General features: G+C 31.9%; 1 protein-coding gene and 1 long non-coding RNA gene across 3 annotated transcripts; both read right to left on the reverse strand.

Moving 5' to 3' along the window:
• Nucleotides 1-1,433: 1,433 nt before the first annotated feature.
• Nucleotides 1,434-4,212, reverse strand: LOC131610232 (pentatricopeptide repeat-containing protein At3g14580, mitochondrial-like). The gene is made up of 2 exons (XM_058882126.1): nt 3,201-4,212; nt 1,434-3,097 (listed from the first exon to the last, which is right to left on the reverse strand). The coding sequence occupies exon 2, from the start codon at nt 3,079-3,081 to the stop codon at nt 1,876-1,878; it is 1,206 nt and encodes a 401-aa protein (XP_058738109.1). The 5' UTR covers nt 3,082-3,097; nt 3,201-4,212; the 3' UTR covers nt 1,434-1,875.
• A 667-nt stretch (nt 4,213-4,879) lies between these two features.
• LOC131612563 (uncharacterized) lies at nt 4,880-7,734 on the reverse strand. Of its 2 annotated transcripts, XR_009287426.1 has the most exons (6): nt 7,502-7,734; nt 7,310-7,406; nt 6,828-6,878; nt 6,322-6,733; nt 5,741-5,828; nt 4,880-5,005 (listed from the first exon to the last, which is right to left on the reverse strand). It is a non-coding gene; the product is annotated as an uncharacterized LOC131612563 (long non-coding RNA). The 2 variants fall into 2 exon arrangements; XR_009287425.1 differs by having other exon boundaries at nt 5,741-6,733.
• Between the last annotated feature and the right edge of the window lie 12,404 nt (nt 7,735-20,138).

Below are 20,138 nucleotides of genomic sequence, written 5' to 3' on the forward strand. Positions count from 1 at the left end.
ACTCTCATTCCTTGTGTCTTCATTGTTGCTTGTATGTGAAGTAATCTTATGTTGTAACACCCTCCCACACTCTCATTCCTTGTGTCTTCATTGTTGCTTGTATGTGAAGTAATCTTATGTTGTAACACCCTTCCACAAGTTGATGGCTGATAAATATCAAGCATTATTAACTTGGATAATAGATTGTTGAAAGGTTGGGCAACAATGGTTTAGTGAACAAAATTTCCAATTGATCCTTTGAGGTGCATGGCAGCAGCTTCATCAATCCATTCAACATCTTCTCCCTCACAATATGGCAATCTATTTCTAAATGCTTGGTTCTTTCATGAAATATAGGATTGGAAGCAATGTGTAGTGCACTATGATTATCACAGTACAACACTAGCATCTTTATGCATTCAACATGTAGATCCTTGAGCAAATATGTAAGCCATTGTAGCTCACAAGTAGCAGCTGCTAGAGCCCAATATTCAACTTCACTTGATGACCTTGAGACAGACAACTGTTTCTTAGTTCTCCATGAAATAAGAGACCCATTCCAAGAAAGAAGCACTGGCCAGAAATGGATCTTCGAGTATCTGAGCAGCCAGCCCAGTCTGCATCTGAATATCCTTGCAATGTTAGTTGGGAATTTCTTGGTAAGAATATGCCCCTCCCAGGACATGACTTCAAGTACCTAAGAACCCTAGTGGCTGCATTGAAATGAGTGACTGATGGAGTTGACAAAAATTGATTGAGCTGCTGGGTGTAGAAGGTTACGTCACGTCTGGTGGCATTCATATAGAGTAACCTGCCAACAAGTCTTCTATATGCAGGAATGTCATGGTATGGAGCACTTGAATCCTTATGAATCTTAAAGGATGGATAAGAGGGACTGGACACTGGCTTGGCAGATAATGCAGAATCCTGCAAGAGATCGAGGCAATATTTTCTTTGACGTAGAGAGATGCCAAGTTGTGAATGTGCCACTTCAATTCCAAGGAAGTATTTCAACTGGCCTAGATATTTGATTTTGAACTCATGATTAAGCCGCTCTTTAATCTGCTGCATTTCCTGTAAAGAATTACTAGCTAAGATGACATCATCTACATAAACCAACATGATGGTGAATGATGTCTTTGTTTGCTTGATAAACAAAGAAACATCAGCAACAACCTATTTATATTCATGTTGAATGAGGAAGGAAGTCAATCTCTCATGCCACTTTCTACTGGTTTGTTTAAGACCATATAAGGACTTAACAAGTTTGCAAACTTGATTGGATTTGGAAACTATAACACCTGGTGGACCATATATTCATGTATTCATGTATAAGACCATATAAGACCATATATTCATGTATACATCCTCTTAGAGTTGCCTATGGAGAAAGGCATCATTAACATCTAATTGGTGAAGATGTCAATTGTTGATGGAAGCAAGAGCTCTGAATAGCTTTGTTCAAACAATCATATTTGCAAGCCTCAACATAGGACTTAGGCTCAGTATGAGAGGAAATAGACAAAGAGTAGTGACAATGAGGTGTGGAAGGATTAGAATATGAAATGAAGTCCGAGATAGGATATAACATACCTTTAGATGATGAGTTGGAGTTTCTAGAGATGGAGCACACATAGTGCTGCAGGTATGATGGCTTGTGAGAGGCTCTTGATGATGCACGATTGGGAATTGGTGAGGTGCTAGCACGTGGTTGTAAGGGGGTGGTTGCAGGTGTAGGAATGTCAAGGTGGACTGGGAGAGGTGATGAATTAGGTTGGTCATGACTAGTAGGTAACAATAACTTAAAAACAATTTAAATGTTAAATTTTAAGTTAAAAACAATTTTTAAATTTTAAGTAACAATAACTTAAAAAAACACTACCAACATGGTATTTTTCAATTACAATCAACATCCAAAATCTTATCAAAAGAACCACCAACATCTCTACAAACAACAACACACTTAACAATCTGTCTCCACATCCCCATCCTAGGAATAAAACCCATCCTAACCATACCCCTAACACCCCACTCAACTTCCCCAACCAACCCCTCTTTACAAAACTCAAAAACCAAACCTTTAAACGAATCAAAACTAGGAACAAAACCTTTCAAAACCATCTTCTTAACAACCTCTTTAGCCTCCCCAAATCTCTTCATATCAATCAACCCATACAAAACATGTTGATAAGAACTTTCATTAGGGTAACACCCATTCCTCATCATCCCATCTTCCAAAACCTCTTTAGCTTCATCCACTCTCCCTTTCCTCCTCAACCCACATATCAAAACATTGTAAACCATAACATCAACACAAACTTTCTCCCTCTTCATCACCTCCAACAACTCAAAAGCCTCATCCACATCCCCCTTCTCACATAACCCATGAATTAAAGTACAAAAAGTTCTCTCATTTCGTTGAATCCCCAGCTTAGGAAATTCATCAAACACCTTAAACGCGGCTTTCATCTCCCCTTGTTTACACAACCCTTTAATGATAATATTAAGACAACAAGCATCGATCTCGAATCCCAACTTCGAAGCCGAGGAATAAAGATTAAAAACAACATCATGTAGTTTGTTGTTAACCAATAGATTAAGAACAAAGTTGAATGTTTTTGAGGTTGGGTAAGAACTGAAACTCGGCATCATGAAGAGGGTTTCAAGGACTTTATCAATTCTGTTGGCTTTATGGGCGTAGAGTTTGATGAGATGGAAGAAGAAATCTTGGGTGAAGCGGTGTTTTTGATGAGGTTGGAGGGATTTGAGGAGGGAGTCGATGATGGAGAATTGGTGGGATTGTGCTAGTTTGGTGATGAGGGAAATGCAGAAGGGTTGGGTTGGGTTGTAGTCTTTGCGAGAGGAGTAGAGGTTGAAGAGAGTGAGGGAAGTGGAAGGGTTTGTTAAGGAGTTTATTAAGGTTGTTGCTTGTTTTGAGGTTAGCCAGTCTTTATGGTGGAATCTGGATACAATGATGTTGTCTTTGTTGCTTGTGTTTGTGTTTGGGGGTTGTGAAGAAGATGAAGAAAAAAGTGATGATGATGAGTTTGGGGTTTTGTTGGAAGTTAGAGAAGGAAGAAGGGAACGAGTTCGGGAAAACATGTTTGTTCGAACAAAACTGGAAAATGGAAAGAGAAGTGAGAATTCATGAAGCAATATAACAAATTATCAAATTGTTATAAAAAATTGTAACATACATAGAGAGAGAAATAGAAACTAACCTTGTTTGTCAAAGGTACAACCAAGAGTATACTGCCACAAATGCTTTTGCTTCTTGGTTTCTATATCAGGTACTAAGGAATTCGGTCAAGATAAGAAATAGCTATCATCATTATGTCTTGATCAGAATACCTAATGAGATCATATATGGTGTGAATATTAGAAGTAAATCTTGTCAAACCACTTAAGTCTTGAAATAAAATGTTATGCAACTATAGTACAAAAATATACTACTGTGAATAAACAACACTTAAGTTAATGTCTCATTTCATTACTTCTTGTCTAGCAAGACGTCATTAGTTATAAATGTAACATACTTATACACTATTATGGCTGACTTGGCCATCCTTGATTACAAGTGGAAGGTTACATTATGTCATATTGCTATTAGTTATAGCTTTCATAATGGTTAAGTTGGTAGTTAGCTAAACATAGGAAGTTACAGTTGTCTTGATTGTCAGAGTCTCTAAATTGACACATCACAGTTGAACTTTTCATAGAGAACTAGCAACATAGTTTGAAAATTAATAAGATACAAAAATTGACAACATAGAAGTTCTAGCAACATAGTTTGAAAACTACGAGAAATTTTTATCGACAATTGACAATAAGAAATAAGAAAGCTAAACAGCATGCGAAATTGGTGAGAAATACATTTGGCTTAAATGTGCTTTTTTCAAAAAGTAGAACATTCTATATATAAGATTTGAAAGCTATACAATGTGTGAAAACAACCCATTGAAAAAATTTAGTATTTATACACTTGAAAGCTATACATTATATAAAAGTCATGGAATGTGAAAATCTAGTATCACTATATACTTTTACTAAAAAAAAAAAAAAAATGCATGTCATGACATGGATCATTCACATTATATGACCAATTGAAGTGTCATTCTACTACTTAAAGAGTACTTTCTCTTTCAACAGAGGTGATCTAGCAGAAGAAGATGTAACATTTTCGTGATTTCTGTCACATGCATGCTATCATTTGAGTATTCGTTATCTTCGGCGTTGTCTCATGTTAAGGCTTAAACTAGTCGGAGACCCGTGCTGTCGCCCGGGTGCATTATTTGTGGTGTAATATTTTTTAAACGATACGAGAAAAAATGTAAAATTAAGAAGTTTGATCAAATTGTATATATAAAATGGAAATTAATCATTTAAATAAAAAGTTTTATTAATAAAATATTAATAGTACATGTTTATGAGATATTTATAGACTTATAAATGTTTATGTATTAATTTTCAAATATAATGTATAGATAAACACCTCAGCTTTCTTATCATAAATGTTGGAAAATTTAAAATTCAATTGTTTTTTTAAATTAAGCATCATTTTCCATATAAAAATCTTTTCTTGCCAGCATCAATGATAAACATGGCAATTTTATTATAAAAAATGTTGGAAATTTTAAAATTCAATTATTCTCTACAATTGGATATCATTTTATATACAAAAATCCTAATTTTGTTGACTTTCATTGTTATTCACTGAAATTGAATATATGTCTTCATAACGGAATCCATCAATTATTTTGTAAGTTAATTATTTATGATAATACATGTATTAGTTTATAAGTAAATTAAGTGAATTCTCTCCACTAACATGGTAATCAAAAACACTTTTAATTTTTTATCAATTACAACATAAATTATCTTAATTTTTTATAATTTACAATGAATATCTTGTATCAGCTTACAGAACCACAAACAATATACCCCTTCTATTGCTCCCTTTCAACATGTTGATCTCCTTTCAACATTTATCAAGTGCTCAAGATTAACAATCTTCCAATCACTTGTACTGTGAAAATAACACCAGAAAATTAGTGACAAAATATGTGACTGCAACAATATTATAAACTATGAATGTGTTTTAAGCTAATAAACATTCAATTGATAACTCCCAAATTAAAACATTAAATGACTAATACAAATTAAAAACTGTTAAACACACACACACACACACACACACACACACACATATATATATATATATATATATTAGCTTGGCAACAACAACAATAGTATCCTTTTACAATTATTAATGAACAAAGTTATCTCCAGCTGATGAAGTTGTGTGCCATGGCCTTCAGTGTAACGTGCACTGTCAAATGTTTCATTTGGCTTTCCACTGATTTGTGATAGATAGTCTTTTGTAAAATATTTTGCTTTTATAATCTTCCAACATATGTAGTGAAGTGAAAATATGAGTTATAAGTGTAACATGAGTTATGTAGTGTTTGTTCAGATTTGAAAGCATCAGATAAATCACCTTGACAGTAAACTCAATTCTAGCAAATTATATATATTGACATATAAAAAATCAAATCATAGAATTAAAACAAAAAGCTTTAGTTGAACTACAATAAAAGAAGTGAGGAATCATTGAAAGAATAAGACTTGTTGCGATAAAATTTATCTGGATTTCTTTGGTAACTTGACAAATTCCTTTCCATTTTTTCCAGAAATGGCCCATATCCTAATAAATAAACATATCATAAAAAAAGAAATTAAATGTTAAATTATACTTCATTACCCGTGACAGATGAACCAGAAGAAAGCTTGAATTTCAATGAATTTCAGTGACAGCAAATCATTGGAATTGTGTGCTTCCGCTGTTAGAACTGGCTCAAAAGCAAAGGCAAGTTATTTCCGGCAAGAACATGAATTTTCCAAAATCGACAGAGTTGATCATTTATTAGTGTCATGTAAATTCATAGAAAAAGAAAAAGAAAGCCAATAAACATGAAATGCATATGCTGAGATAAAATAAAGACATGTTACATATAGGCAGAACCAAATCCTTATTGTCCAAATAACAAAAAGAGCAATGTATTGTTTTATACACCTTAAAAATAACCACATTAACACAAACCATACCTATGGCATAAAAAAAAATGTACAAATAGCAAAGTTTCATATAGCATATTTTCAAGTTCTCCCTTCTTGTACAACTTAAGTGTATTTGCACATGTAAAAACAAAAATTGGAAACAAAAGGAGAATAAGGAAACTTCACACTGTTACGTTGCGAATAGATCTAGATCTATTATAAAGCAAAGAGCCAAAGACACAATCTGAGCAGAGATAAATGCTCCACATAGAACTCAATGCAAACCTTTCACTCCAACAAAATTCTGGTTTGTAGTACAGAGTATTGAAATGCGTCAATAAGGTTGATAGTGAAATTGAATCCTCCATCAGCACGAATGAGCTCGTTAGCAGCTTTAGGATTGTGAAAATTCAGCTATATCATCAACATTAACCATCAAACATAAAATTCAGCTATACTAATGTGAAGGTATTGCGACTCTTATCTCGGCTTGCTTTAGACGGCTACTCTTTCAATCCATAAAGGCCTGTCATATAAATTACTTTAGATGCTACAAATAATGTGAATACCGATATGGCCTGAAGGTGTAGTTCATATTCATATACTGTACTGTTGAAACAATAAAATATTATGAGTTCTAATAGATAGATAGACAAAAGACCATTCCCGCATAGAAAAGACATGCAATCAGCATAACCTACAAAGAAATACATGCCATATACACAGTTCAAATAAGCTTATAGACATTATAAATATAATGAAAAGATTTAGAAGTTCATTAAGAGGCTTACTTGAATCGAAAAGCAATCCCGGGTTTAATGATGCGGTAGCGTTCACAAAAGCTGCTCATAATATCAAAAAAAAAGGCTTATGCAAAGTTTATACAGTTTTTCACACATAAACTTTGATTGAAAGATGTACTTAAGAAAAAACAATCAAAGCCTGTTTAGATTGAGTAATTATAGCATAATCAATTGCAAGAATATTTAGGAGGGTTTTTAAAAACAGCATCAACATTTCAAAAACTGTTGTCAGCTTATTTTTGCAATCTCAGCAAATATTTATTAAAAAACAGTAATACATAAGTATTATTATATATTGATGCAGCTTATTCACACAAAATCATATCAATTACTTAGGTTGATTCTACTGTACAGGCAAGAAATGAAATTATGGTAAAAAGTGATTTCATCATAACAAAATTGACAAATTTCAAAAGATTAAAAAAAACAAAGCGATTAAAAAAAGCAGGATAAGCTAATCAATTCAATACCTCTAGATCCAAGGGTGAGGGAAAAGTTATCATTCCAAACAGGAGCACCAAAATTGGTAGTCCAGAAAGGAGAATTGAAAGCGCAAGAAGGACGATGCTGCAACAAAAACAAACATAAACAACACTCGAACGAAACAATAAAAATCCATAAAACCTTTGATTGAATAAATAAACAAATAAGCAAAACCATACAGATTGAATGAATCAAGAAATCAGAGCATTTTCTTCTTTTAACTACTTCAAGAAATATGATTGTTAATTAATCTATTTGTTATAGCAAGATCTGAGCAATACGAAAATGGTACATTAGTAAGGTCGTGAGAAGTACGAAAGGGGGATGACGGCGGGTTAGGGCGGGGGTTAGGGTTTGTGGAAAACAAATAGAGGAGAGAAAATAGGGGAAAGAGAGAGAAGAGAAGACAACAGAGAGAGTAATGGGGGAATTTGGTTGTGCCAAGTGTCCAATATTGATTTGAAGGTAGAAAAGTGATAAGATTATTTTGTTAATTACTGTTTTGTCCATTTGGTAGTGTAAATGAATTTAAAGAAAAGGGCATTTTGGGTTGTTTGGTCAATTGATTAGTAAATGGTAGATAGTAGAAGTAGACTTGGTCTCATGTATACAGAAAAAAAAATTTGGTCAGAAGACTAAAAAGATGAAGAAAAAAAATAGCATATCCTAGTATGGACCCGTTTGTTTTGGTTTTTTTTTTAAAATGATTTTTAATAGTGTTATCAAATTTTGTGAAAAAAATGTTTACAAAGAAATTTTTTATAAAAGCTTCAAATGAAAATTTTGTTTGAATAGTTATTATTAAAATGTGATTTTAGGTATTTCATCTATTTATGGGGAAAAAATTTGGATATTAAAATTTCAAAAAATCTATTAATTTTAAAGCTATTTCAAATAGATTTTAATAAAAATCATTTAGGAAATACAACTTTTTGAAAAAATTATGATTTTGACTAAGTTTTAGTCTTCAATTATGTATGTTTATGTTTTAGAATGTCAAATTAAGTGTTTCATTTTAGAAAAAATGAATATAAAAAAACTTGTAATATTTTGAAAAACGGTTTTAGAAAATCTATTTTCAAAAATACAAAGAAAAAATCTATTTTTTTAAAGCTGAAACAAACTGACCCTATGATAAAAAGCACCAGGAAATATCTGCATATCAGGTTACAAAAAGAACGACATTCGAGCCGCTGCTATCGTTATGCGGTTACTGTGAACATAATGATATTCAAGCTGCTGCTATCGTTATGCGTACTGTGAGAAACACAGTAAACACAGGGAGAACAGTTGTGTGCACAATTCATCAACTAAGCATATACATTTTTGAAGTTTTTGATGATTAAAAATGAAAGGAGTAAAATAAACTATTTACCAGGAAAATGACAAAATCGAAAATGACAAAATCGGTAACGAGAGCTAACGAACCCAGCCGGAGCTACCTTTTTTTCACTGTAAACACAAAATCGGAAAATGAAAATGACATCGGCGACATCTATCCATGAGGAGACTGAGTTCTTTATACCTTCTCTTCACTTATGTTTGACCGAGCGTGAATGCCGTTTTCCAAGAAAGAGAGGGAAAAGGTTGTCGTTGGATGGATTGAGAGATTGTGTGGATGGATTAAGAGACTGAGGGTTTTCCCTGGGTGGATGGATTGAGAAATTTAGGTTTACGTTTTCGTTAGCCGAGAGATTGAGTGAAATTTAGTTTTTCGTTTCATTATTTAGTTTTCTTTTATTTATACTAGCGTGTCTTTTTTTCATTTTATTTTGAACTTAATTTAAAAATATTTATTAAGTCAATTTTGTGATAGAAATTAAAAATAAAATAAAGATTGTATAATAACATCACTTAAAAATGAACCAAATAGATAGGTATTAAAGAGGAATTAATTACATGTATTTATTTTTAATTTATTTCTAATCTCTCTCATGTAATTAATCTTACTACTTTGAAAAATAATATGAACAACTTATTTCTTTTCTTTCTCTTTCTTTCCTTCTCTCTTTCTTATATTAAAAAAAAGTACTGAAAATCGAATAGACGGACACTAAGATTAATATATATAATAAATGAGAAAAGAAGTCATGCACTGAGAGTATAAAATAGTTTTACACTGTTAACTAATCACAACTATGCATCCAATTATACCCCACTTTTATTTTTAAAAACTTTTAATGACATGGCGTTTTGTTGATTTTTTATTGGTTGAATGTGTAAAATAACTTTACACTGACAGTGTATGAATATTATTCTCATAATAAATTGACTAAAACACTAAAAGAGGTGCGCTTTTTTAATAGAACTTTATTAGTTTAATATTCAGAGAATAATAAAATTAAAATATATTGTAAATTTTACTTATGCTTTCCTATTTGTTGATTTATCCGTTAACCTCTACCAAGGTTTTCAGTTGAATTGTTCTTCTTTGCTTGAAATAAAATACTTTTTTAATAGAATTATTTGGACTTAGATTTCTTCTGAAAATATAAATAATATTTTTGTTTAATTTTTTCTAATATCTTCCTGGATTGTGCATAGGGACTTGACTATTTACACTCATTTTTTAAACTTCATAGAGACATTAAAGGTGGGAATATCTTATTAACTGAACAAGGAGATGTTAAGCTAGGTGAGTAGTATGGTAGTTGTATGTGTAACATTTGCTGACTTCTCGAGTTCTTGTATAAAACAATTAGAGTGTGTTTGGATGAGGCAATTAAGAATTTTTAAGAAATTTAAAATTCTAAGCAATTTAAATGATTCAATTGAAATCCATTCAATTTTAATTTTTTTTGTTTGGATGAAGTATTAAAATGATTCATTGTTAAATTTTTTTGGTCATTTTCATCAATTTTAAAACTTTTGGGTCAAATTTGAAATATAAAAAATAGGGACTAATTTGCAATTTTTGAAAATTTAAGGGACCATTTTGTAAATTTGGAAAATTATTAGGGACTTATTTGCAATTTTATGAAATTTTTTGGGATAAATTTATAATTTTAATAAAATATTGGACCATTTTGCAAATTTAGAAAAATTAATAATAAAAAATTTAACACTCAAGTTATGGAGCAATTTCAAATTCTTTACTTTTTGGTGTCATTTGAAATTCCTTAAATTTAACTTGATTAAAATATTTCATAAATTTACATCATTTTAACAATTCTCCATATTTTTCATCCAAACAATGAATTTTGATCAAATCATTTTCAATTCCCTCAAAAAATTACTTTCCCTCATTAAAATTCTCCATCCAAACACACTCTTATTGTTTTAAGACTGCAGAGGTTTATTTTTCCGTCAAGCTAAACAAATTTGTTACTCCTTGTTGTAGGACTGCGTCCTACTTCTTTTTTTAGTTTTTATCCTCTTGTTGATTCATGCATCCATTGAAGATTGTGAGAGAAGAAAGTTTTAGCTCAGCGAAATTGAGAACAACTTCATGGAATAGATCGTGGAGCACTGCTGGAGACACAGTTCATCAGACAGTGGTATGCTTGCTCTGCTTATAAGAGAAAAGGAGAGTTTACCCTTTAGTATAAGGGATTTATAAGTATCAGATTATGAGATGATTCTCTTTAGGATGGTTGGTGCTTTCATGGTGTGCTAATTTTTTAGTCTTATAGTTAAATTTTTTATAACAAATTTGTATTCAGAAATTTCTCGGCAAAACACCATGGATTATTGCACTTCTCGATTTTTTTTATAACAAATTATGAATTTTGTTGGCACATGATTGCTAAGTTGGGGAATGCCATTATTGTGTATGGGTAAAAAATTTAGTAGAAGGGAGCAATATTCTTTTAAATTCAAGAGTATTCTAAATTATTGCATAGGAAAAATATAATCTCATATATATATATATATATATATATATATATATATATATATATATATATATATATATATATATATATATATATATATATATATATATATATATATATATATATATATATATATATATATATATATATATATATATATATATATATATATATATATAAAATTTGGACACATATTAACTGCGGAGTTATGTTTATGCGGTTTTATCTGCAGATAGTTTGCTGTGGATTTACCTGCGGAACTTCCTGTCGAAAATATTATCCACGAAGGTTTTAATTGGGGACAGAAAATCGCAGGAAAATCCGCAGAAAACTTGTTTCCGGCAGAAATTTAGCTAAAATTCACCGGTAAATCCGTAGGAAAATAGAGTATTTCTAGTAGTGATACTTACAAACTTGCAACAAACTATTCATAAATTAATTATTTTTATGTGTCTCTTAGATACATCAACATGTGTTGGATAGAATTTTAGCTCACTTAATACATCACTTAAATTTAGTAATTTCTCATAAAAATTATGATGATCAAAGGTCATTTTCTCCTATATATTATATTTTTATTTATTTATTATGACAATTGGATCAAACTCTAGTGTGTCGAAGACCTACTTACTGTATTCGAAGTGTGTTCTAGTATATAGGTGTTGAAATGTTAGGGTTGTTAGCAGTGGCGGAGCCAGGGGTGACAAGGGAAGGTCGCGGCCACCCCTTTACTTTTAGAAAAAAAAACTTATAGATTAAAGAAGGTTGTATTAAAAGCTACTTATAGTTGAAATAAATTTATAGATTAAGGAATGTTGTATTAAAAGCTACTTATAGTTGATATGAATGATTCTACGTGTAATGGTACTGTGATACAAAGTGAAAAATTCTTTTTTTCACTCTTTTGATAGCTCTATTGTCATGGCCCACACATATCAATCATCTACCTAGTCTATTGAGTTTATAGTTAGAACTCACATAACTACTATCTCTATAACTACTATCTTTATTGAGTCTATAGCTCTATTTTTCTTGTTAAAGATAGTTTATAAAATTTTACTAATTAACAAATTCAATATATAATCAATATTTTTAATTTTTGTAATGTATTCAAATAATCTTATGTGTATTGTTTAGGGACAAACGTAATAATATAAAAAATTGATATAAGTTAAAAATTAATGAAACATATTTTAATTAAGTGAATTTTATTAGCAGATTTGCCAAATAAAAATGATAATAAAAATTACAAAATTATTTCTATCAAGTTATTGGAAATGATAAAATATTAATTTGAAGATAATATAAGTAATATTAGTTTTAAAAATTAATACTATATTAAAAATTGAAAAAATAATTTTATTTCGAAACAACATTTTTTTTAATAAATAATTCACTTTTTTGAGGATAATGAGTAGTATTTTTTAGCACAAAACTTAGGTACAATTATTTAGATGTGGTTTTTACTATTTTCTAATGAAAATATGATAAGTGTATAATTTTCTTTTACACGTATGCAAATTTCTTCTATTTCCACTCATCAAATGATATTTAAATATATTTATTATGTTTTCATTGGAAAATAGTAAGAACCTTACCTATAGAATTGTATCTAAATTTTGTCCTATTTTTTATCACCTATATTTCTACCACTTTTAATATCGAATGACTTTTCATATTTACAATTCTCACCAGTTACATTTGTTTTGTTCGCTTCAATTACACATGTGCCACTATTATCTAAACTTTTTTATTATTTATTTGTAAGTTCTATCTCATTCATTCTTCTATGTATTTTTTAATTTCAATTTTTTTTTTTGTGAAAGTGAAATTTTTAATATTAAAATTTTATTTTAGGGTTGAAATTATACATCTTCTATTTTTAAAAAGTTGATATATTTATCAATTGTATTATAATAGAAAAAAATTGATAGTGTTGTCAGTCTAACATTTTAATATATTTTTATTATAATTTAAAGATTTCATATTAAAAATAATTTAAATATTTTATAGCTTTTATTTTATTTTATCGGCCCTCCCAACTTTTTTATCCTGGCTCCGCCACTGGTTGTTAGTATTTTGAATTGGGCTTGTTTGTTATGTCCAATTGTTTAAGTTAACTTGTGCTCTAAGTTGGCTTGTAACAGGTATTTTCCAAAAAAACCCATTAGTTTAGTATGTTAGGTTTTATTATAAATAGCATACTAGTCTCTCACCATTGTATACTGCAAATCCTAATTTAGGGTGAGAAGGTTATTTGTTATTCTTGTAACTTGTAATCTTGATTAAAGAGAAAAAGAAAGAATAACAGTTATAACCAATTCTTATTATTCTTTTTGTTTATCATCTTCTTTCCAATTGTGTTCCCTATTATACACTATTTTTGACATCCTTTTTCACAACATATATCTTTTAACTTTTTAAGATACACATGATATAAATCACAAAAGATAAATGATAGTGTTCAAAAGATTGGTTTATATTGAATAAGTTTCTATAATATGTTTTTTTTTGTGTAAGCAAGAAATATATTAACGGGAGAACTAAGGGTTCTCCAACCTTGATACACAAGACCGACACAAAACCGGCAAAAAAAGCGATATTACAAACCAAATACAATCACGATAAAAAAGACAACGGGTCTTTACAAAAATTGTAAAAGTTACATTTGGGATATGTAATATCACCAAAGAAGGATCATCTCCACATCAAAAATTTGATTTTCCACACTATATCATTAATATTCCAAGCTTCATTTTTAAAGCAAAAGCCATTCCTTGTCAACCAAATAATCCAACAAGTGGCCAACCAAAACACCCCAAATTTACCTTCTTTAATTCTCTTCGAACGGCTCATTGCAAACCATTCCATAAAAAGTGGAGTGCAATCCTCCTCCTTCCAACCCGAAAAATCCATCCATTCACCAATATCTTTCCAAACAAGTTTAATTACATAACATTTGAAGAAAATATGGTCTCTATCCTCCAAGTGTAACCCACAAAAGACACAATTTAAATTAGAAGTAGGAAAAGCAATACCTCTAACTTTCAAAAGATCTTTGGTTGGAAGCCTATTCACAAAAAGTCTCCACGCAAACGCTTTAATTTTGTACGGAATCTCCATCTTCCAAATCTTTTCCAACACTTCATCATTCTTATTAATGGGACCAAAAGGAATTCGTCGGAAAGCATACCGACGATAACATGATGATACCGTAAATATCTTATCCGTTTCAATATTCCATCTCACGGAATCCTTTTCCAAATTACAACCCGCAAAAGATTCCAAAAAGTTCCTTAAAGACGCCAACTCGGATAATAAACCCGCCTCACCCGCATCTACCAACGAAATGCCCAAATCCCCCCACTTCCAAACCCCCTCACTCCATCCTCCCATCACCGCTACGGAAACATTTTTCAACAAAGAAATACTATAAAGCTCCGTAAACACTTCCGACAAACATACATCGTTCAACCAACAAACTTCCCAAAATGGAGTGCTAAATCCATTACCAACAATAAAACAACTATTCTCAAGAAAAGGATCTTTATGGAAAGAAGAAGAATTTCCAACCTTTAGCATGTCACGCCACCAAAAGGAAGAAAAAGAGTTTTTATTATGAACCCCGCCACCAAAAAGATGCATATTAATATCTCCATAATGCGCCTTCAAAACCTCTATCCACAAAAACCTCCCCCCATTAGCAATTCTCCACCTCCACTTATTTAAAAGTGCTAAATTAAAATCATTTAAATCCTTAATGTTTAAACCACCCTTTAAATAAGGCAATGTTACACCCTTTCAACTAACCCAATGAATTCTCCGTTTATCGGCCACCCCTCCCCATAAGAAGTTACTTTGCAACTTAGAAAAATCACTTACCACTTTTGCCGGCATCTTGTAAAAAGACATGGTGAAGATAGCTAGAGAACTCAATATAGACTTCAAAAGAGTTATTCTTCCGCCAAGACTCAAAAAACGATTTTTCCAACCCATCAAGCGAATCTTCATCTTTTCTAAAAGCGGGTTCCAAGTGCACGGCTTCCTCGGATTGAAACCAATTGGAATGCCAAGAAAATAGAAGTTGCTACTTTCTAATTTGCAAGAAACATACAAAGAAGTCGCTTCCAGAAAGTTCGTTGAAACATTTATCCCAATCAATTTGCTTTTGTGGAAATTAATTCCAAGACCCGATACCAACCCGAAAGCTCTCAACACGATCTTGACCGCCTTCACGTGTTTCCAAGAACCATCACCCACTAACAAAGTATCATCCGCAAATTGTAGAATATCAACACCACACTTCCGATTAATCGAAAAATCCTCATACTCTCCAATTTCTATGGATTTCCGAACCAACCTCGTAAGAGCCTCCGCCACCATGACAAAGAGAAAAGGCGAAAGAGGATCACCTTGTCTTAAACCCCTTTTCACCAAAAATTCACTAGTAGGACTCCCATTTACCAACACCGACATGTCGCTCTTAAAAACCAATAGTTCCATCCATCTTCTCCACTTTCCACCAAAGCCCATTTTTAATAACAATTGTCTCAAAAAATTCCAAGAAACTTTGTCATAAGCTTTCTCAAAATCCACTTTAAAAAGAAGACAAGATTTACCTTCTTTGTTAGCAAAATCCACCACTTCATTGGCCACCAACACCCCATCGAGTAATTGCCTATCCGGAACAAAAGCGCTTTGACACGGAGAAATGATAGAGTTCAACACCGACTTCAAACGACATGCCAACATTTTCGCCATGAATTTATACATACAACCCACCAAACAAATTGGTCTATAATCGTCCAAAGAGAGTGGGTTCGCGGTCTTCGGGATCAAAAACAAAAAAGAAGAAGTATATATATGTAATCTTCTACATATTCTAGTGACAAATTTTAATGTAAACTAATTTTATAGTGACAAACACACCTCTTTGACGGCGTAAACTTCAATACCAGCTTCTTGTGATAATCAAAAAAATTACAATGAAATATCATTCATAATAATTGAGAATCCATTTTAATCCAGATGCATAATGCTCATTAAGTTGCAAATATTCAGACATAGAGTACCTTTTCTATCAATGAATTCTTTACATCTTTTCTCTTGATAAAAATGTCACATATGCCTTATTGTTGCAAGGTAATTATTATTTGCTAGCTTCACATTGCCTCTTTTGCTTGGATCAAAGTTTGTGAAACATTCTTTATTGTCATATGATTTGAGCATCATATTCAGATACTGTAACTCACCCATAGAATTTTCTTCAAAAGTTGTGACCATTAGTTAGGGGTGGCAAAACGGGCTATGGCCCGCCAGACCGGCCCGCTCACCCGCCAAAAAATGGCGGGTTGGGATTTTAGGTCCGCCGCTCGCCAAAACCTGCCCCGCCAAAACCCGCCGCCCGCCATAGTCCGCCCCGCTAAGGCCCGCTGCCCGCCAAAACCCGCCCATCCTCCAAAATTCCCTCTTTCTTAATTAATTATAGTAATTACAATTCTTGATGGTTTATTTTATATATTTATTTGTAAATATATGTAATATTTTTTAAAGTAAAAATTGTTTAAAAGTTGCTTTTATAAAAAATTATTTTAAAAAATAAGTGAAAAGTTTATTAAAAGGTAAAAAAAACTTATTAATCTATTAAAAAGATGAAAAACAAATATAAATAAAAATAGGCGGGCATGATTTCTATGCCCATTTCACTTGGCGGGCATGCCCGCTCCGTTCGTTTTTTGACGGACTTATGGCGGGGCGGGTGGCGGGCGGCCCGTTTTGTCAACCCTACCATTAAAAAAACTATTAAACATCTTACAATTTTTAAAATAGTCGCCCATAAAAAATTATTATTACTTATATTAATCAATATTTTAAAAAAATAAATGTAAATTTTTTTTGGAAGAGAACATAAAATAAATTGATGTCCATTTTAATTAATTAATTTTTAATTTGTATATCTTATTAAGCATTAAATACATAGAATAATATGAAATATATTATTTAAAAAAACACTATTCTATATATTATAACATTTTTTAAAATATAAAATTTATATATTTTGATGAATATTATAGATAATATTTTTTCCCATCACTAAATATTTATGGATCCACCACTGGCCACTAACGAGTTTGCTTTTGATTTTTCTTGCCTTCTTTTTTGTGCCAACACTCATTAAAAAAATGTCCATAGTTCTCACAATTGCAATAATATTTCATTTTTTCTTTTATCAAACTCATTCTTTTTTGAATGATTAGTGTCAAAGCCTCCTCGTCAATAAATGGTTCACTTTTATATGAATCTCAAACTTGTCATTGTTGGACCATCTTTCACTTATGAAACTTATATTGACTTTCTACTTAAACTTTGTTTCATGGTCATTTTTCTTCACCCCATATGCTTGTAAATATCTTTAAAATGGCCTTTCAACTCCTCCAACAATCACAATGAGCTCATGATCTAACAAAGAGCTCTAAAGTTCCTCAATTTTCCATTCACATGAAGTCTTAACAGAAGTATTGTCTTATTATACTCACTCTTACCTTTTTCATTTTCGTTTAGGAAGATGGTATTTATTAGAGATTATGTCGCTAGTGGTAATCTGGTTGACACCAATAACCATGAAGGGAAGTGGGAGTTATGGTGTATTGTTAAGAAAAATTGGGTTTCTCTAAGTGACCTCGTTGATCGGAGTCTACTCACCTTCTATTCTTAAAACTACAAAAATTGGAAAGATAATTGTTTCCAAGTTCGAGGTGGTATTGATTGTCTCAAAGTGATATTCGAGGAGGACACATCACATCACTTCCCTTTTTATTAGTGATGTGAGTCTGTATGTATATTGGTTTGCTACCAAGATAAACTTATTGAAGCGGAGAATGATGGTGTGGATTTTTTTTGAACAATTTCACTGTTTATAACATTAAAGAGTTGATGAAGTGTGAGGAGGATAAGCCAACGATTGACAATTATTTGCATAAGTGTGTGTTTAAATTCTTATATTTTTAATTTCTTCCTTGTCTATTCTCTTGTTAAACCTAGGGAGGTTCATGAGTCAGCATAGAGCGGCCTCCTTTTATGTTCTTGAGAAGAGCTTGCATTTAAGAGAGTCATTTGAAATTATGGTTGCCGTCTATGTACTAATGGTGGTAATGTTCCACCGTGGGTCGCTCTTTCTGTCAATATGCATGCAATTCGAAAAATATTTAAGTTATTTTTCAAGAATAATTTAATTTTTAAGATTAATATCTTAAAAATCTATTTGAATTGTTGTATATGATTAATGAGGGTCAAGGAAAAATAAGCAATCCCATATTTTATAATAAACTCTTATATATAACACAACGGTTCTGATGTATACCCGTAGTGAAATGAAATTTAATAATCGTTTTGATTTTGGTTGCAGCTGGGTATCGAACCCATGACCCTAAATTTATGACAATGGTTGGTTAAGCTAATTGTTGTGATAGGTAGCGCATAACATAGTTTATCACAACGGCCGCACAACTGTATTGGAAAGCATCGTACATACAATCACATCTTACCTCACAACGGTTTTTCATCCGTTGTGGTAAGACTTCTCCAACCGTTGTGGTATCATTTTTCTATAGTAGTGATTCATAAATTTCGAAGTATATTTGGTGATCATGTTTCAGTGAGTTTGAATCGAGGTTCTACAATATTTATAAGGAAATTTAGAAAACCATGTGAAATGATAATTTATTTTCTTGTCATAGAAAAATTATTATATGAGAATAGTATTATTCATATCTTGGTGAATAATATTAATTATTAATAAAATAGTTTTTGTGTTTAAGGTTATAGTTTTCGGCCGGCAAAAAACCCAATACGAAATTCCAACCACACATAGCCCAATTGAATTATCCAACGAATATAGTCAGCTTACATTTTGGACTCTGTAACTGACTTGAGCATTTGAGTGCTAAACTTCCAGGTCCATCCTGCACCACCACACTAGAAATGAGCACCACAACTTAAAGAGTTCAACATCTTCAATCAACATAAATGTTGGCTTCAATACAGAATAATGGTGTCTTCTATGAGAAATGACCTCTAATTCTTACAAAGAATAACCTCCATAAGATGAAAAGAACGAGCTCATGCACCGAAGAACTCTGATGAATTTCCAATCCCAAACCACCTCAATTTTTTGTAATTGACGAGATCCGTTCAAAAGCGATGTGTAACATAGATCCATTTTCAGATAGACTCATCCAAGTAACGATTGATATTAGATTACAAAATAAATACATGTAAATGCTAGGATTTTGATGTCGCGATAAGGTATATGGAATCCTAAACTCGGAGTTACCGTGGTTATTACATTAACCGTAGAAAATCACACAGTAGAAACATTCCTTGTGGACGATAAAAGTTTGGGTAGTATCTCCTCAACACCGACATATTATAAAAACTAGGATTCGCTAGTTAGATTTTATTCCGTGTGGTGGCAAAGGTCTCTTGACCTTCAAAGGTTTCATAACCCGCCCTTGCAGATTGATAGATCTACCACTATCACTTGGAGAACGACTAAGCGAAAGGAAGGTAATTGTTCCCTTCCTAGTAGTTCCGTGTAAGATTACTTTTAGCGACATCCTCGGTAGATCCTTCTTGGTAAAGTTGGATGTTGTGGCTTCCCTGTTCTACATTAAAATAACATATCATAGTGACACTGGAAAGCCAATCATACTTAACACCAACTAGAAAGGAGCAAGACATATCTACGAAGTTATGCTTAAAAATATACTTACCGCCTCGGCAACGTCAGAAGAAGGCCCAGGAGGAGTCCATATGGTCAATCTTGATGGGCATAAAGATGAAGTCATCCCGATTCTGAATTGTGATTTCTAAGTCATTCAGCTTGACGATAATCCCCTTAGATACGTTAATATAGGATTCAGACTCCCTTCCGAGGTACAGAATGCACTTATCAAATGTCTCAGGTCAAATGCATATCTCTTTT

Source organism: Vicia villosa, linkage group LG6 (assembly GCF_029867415.1).
Source record: "Vicia villosa cultivar HV-30 ecotype Madison, WI linkage group LG6, Vvil1.0, whole genome shotgun sequence".
Lineage (NCBI taxonomy): Eukaryota > Viridiplantae > Streptophyta > Magnoliopsida > Fabales > Fabaceae > Vicia > Vicia villosa.

Excerpts from the sequence above, each read along its gene's own strand:
- LOC131610232 (XM_058882126.1), bottom strand. The coding sequence starts at position 3,081 with ATGTTTTCCCGAACTCGTTCCCTTCTTCCTTCTCTAACTTCCAACAAA.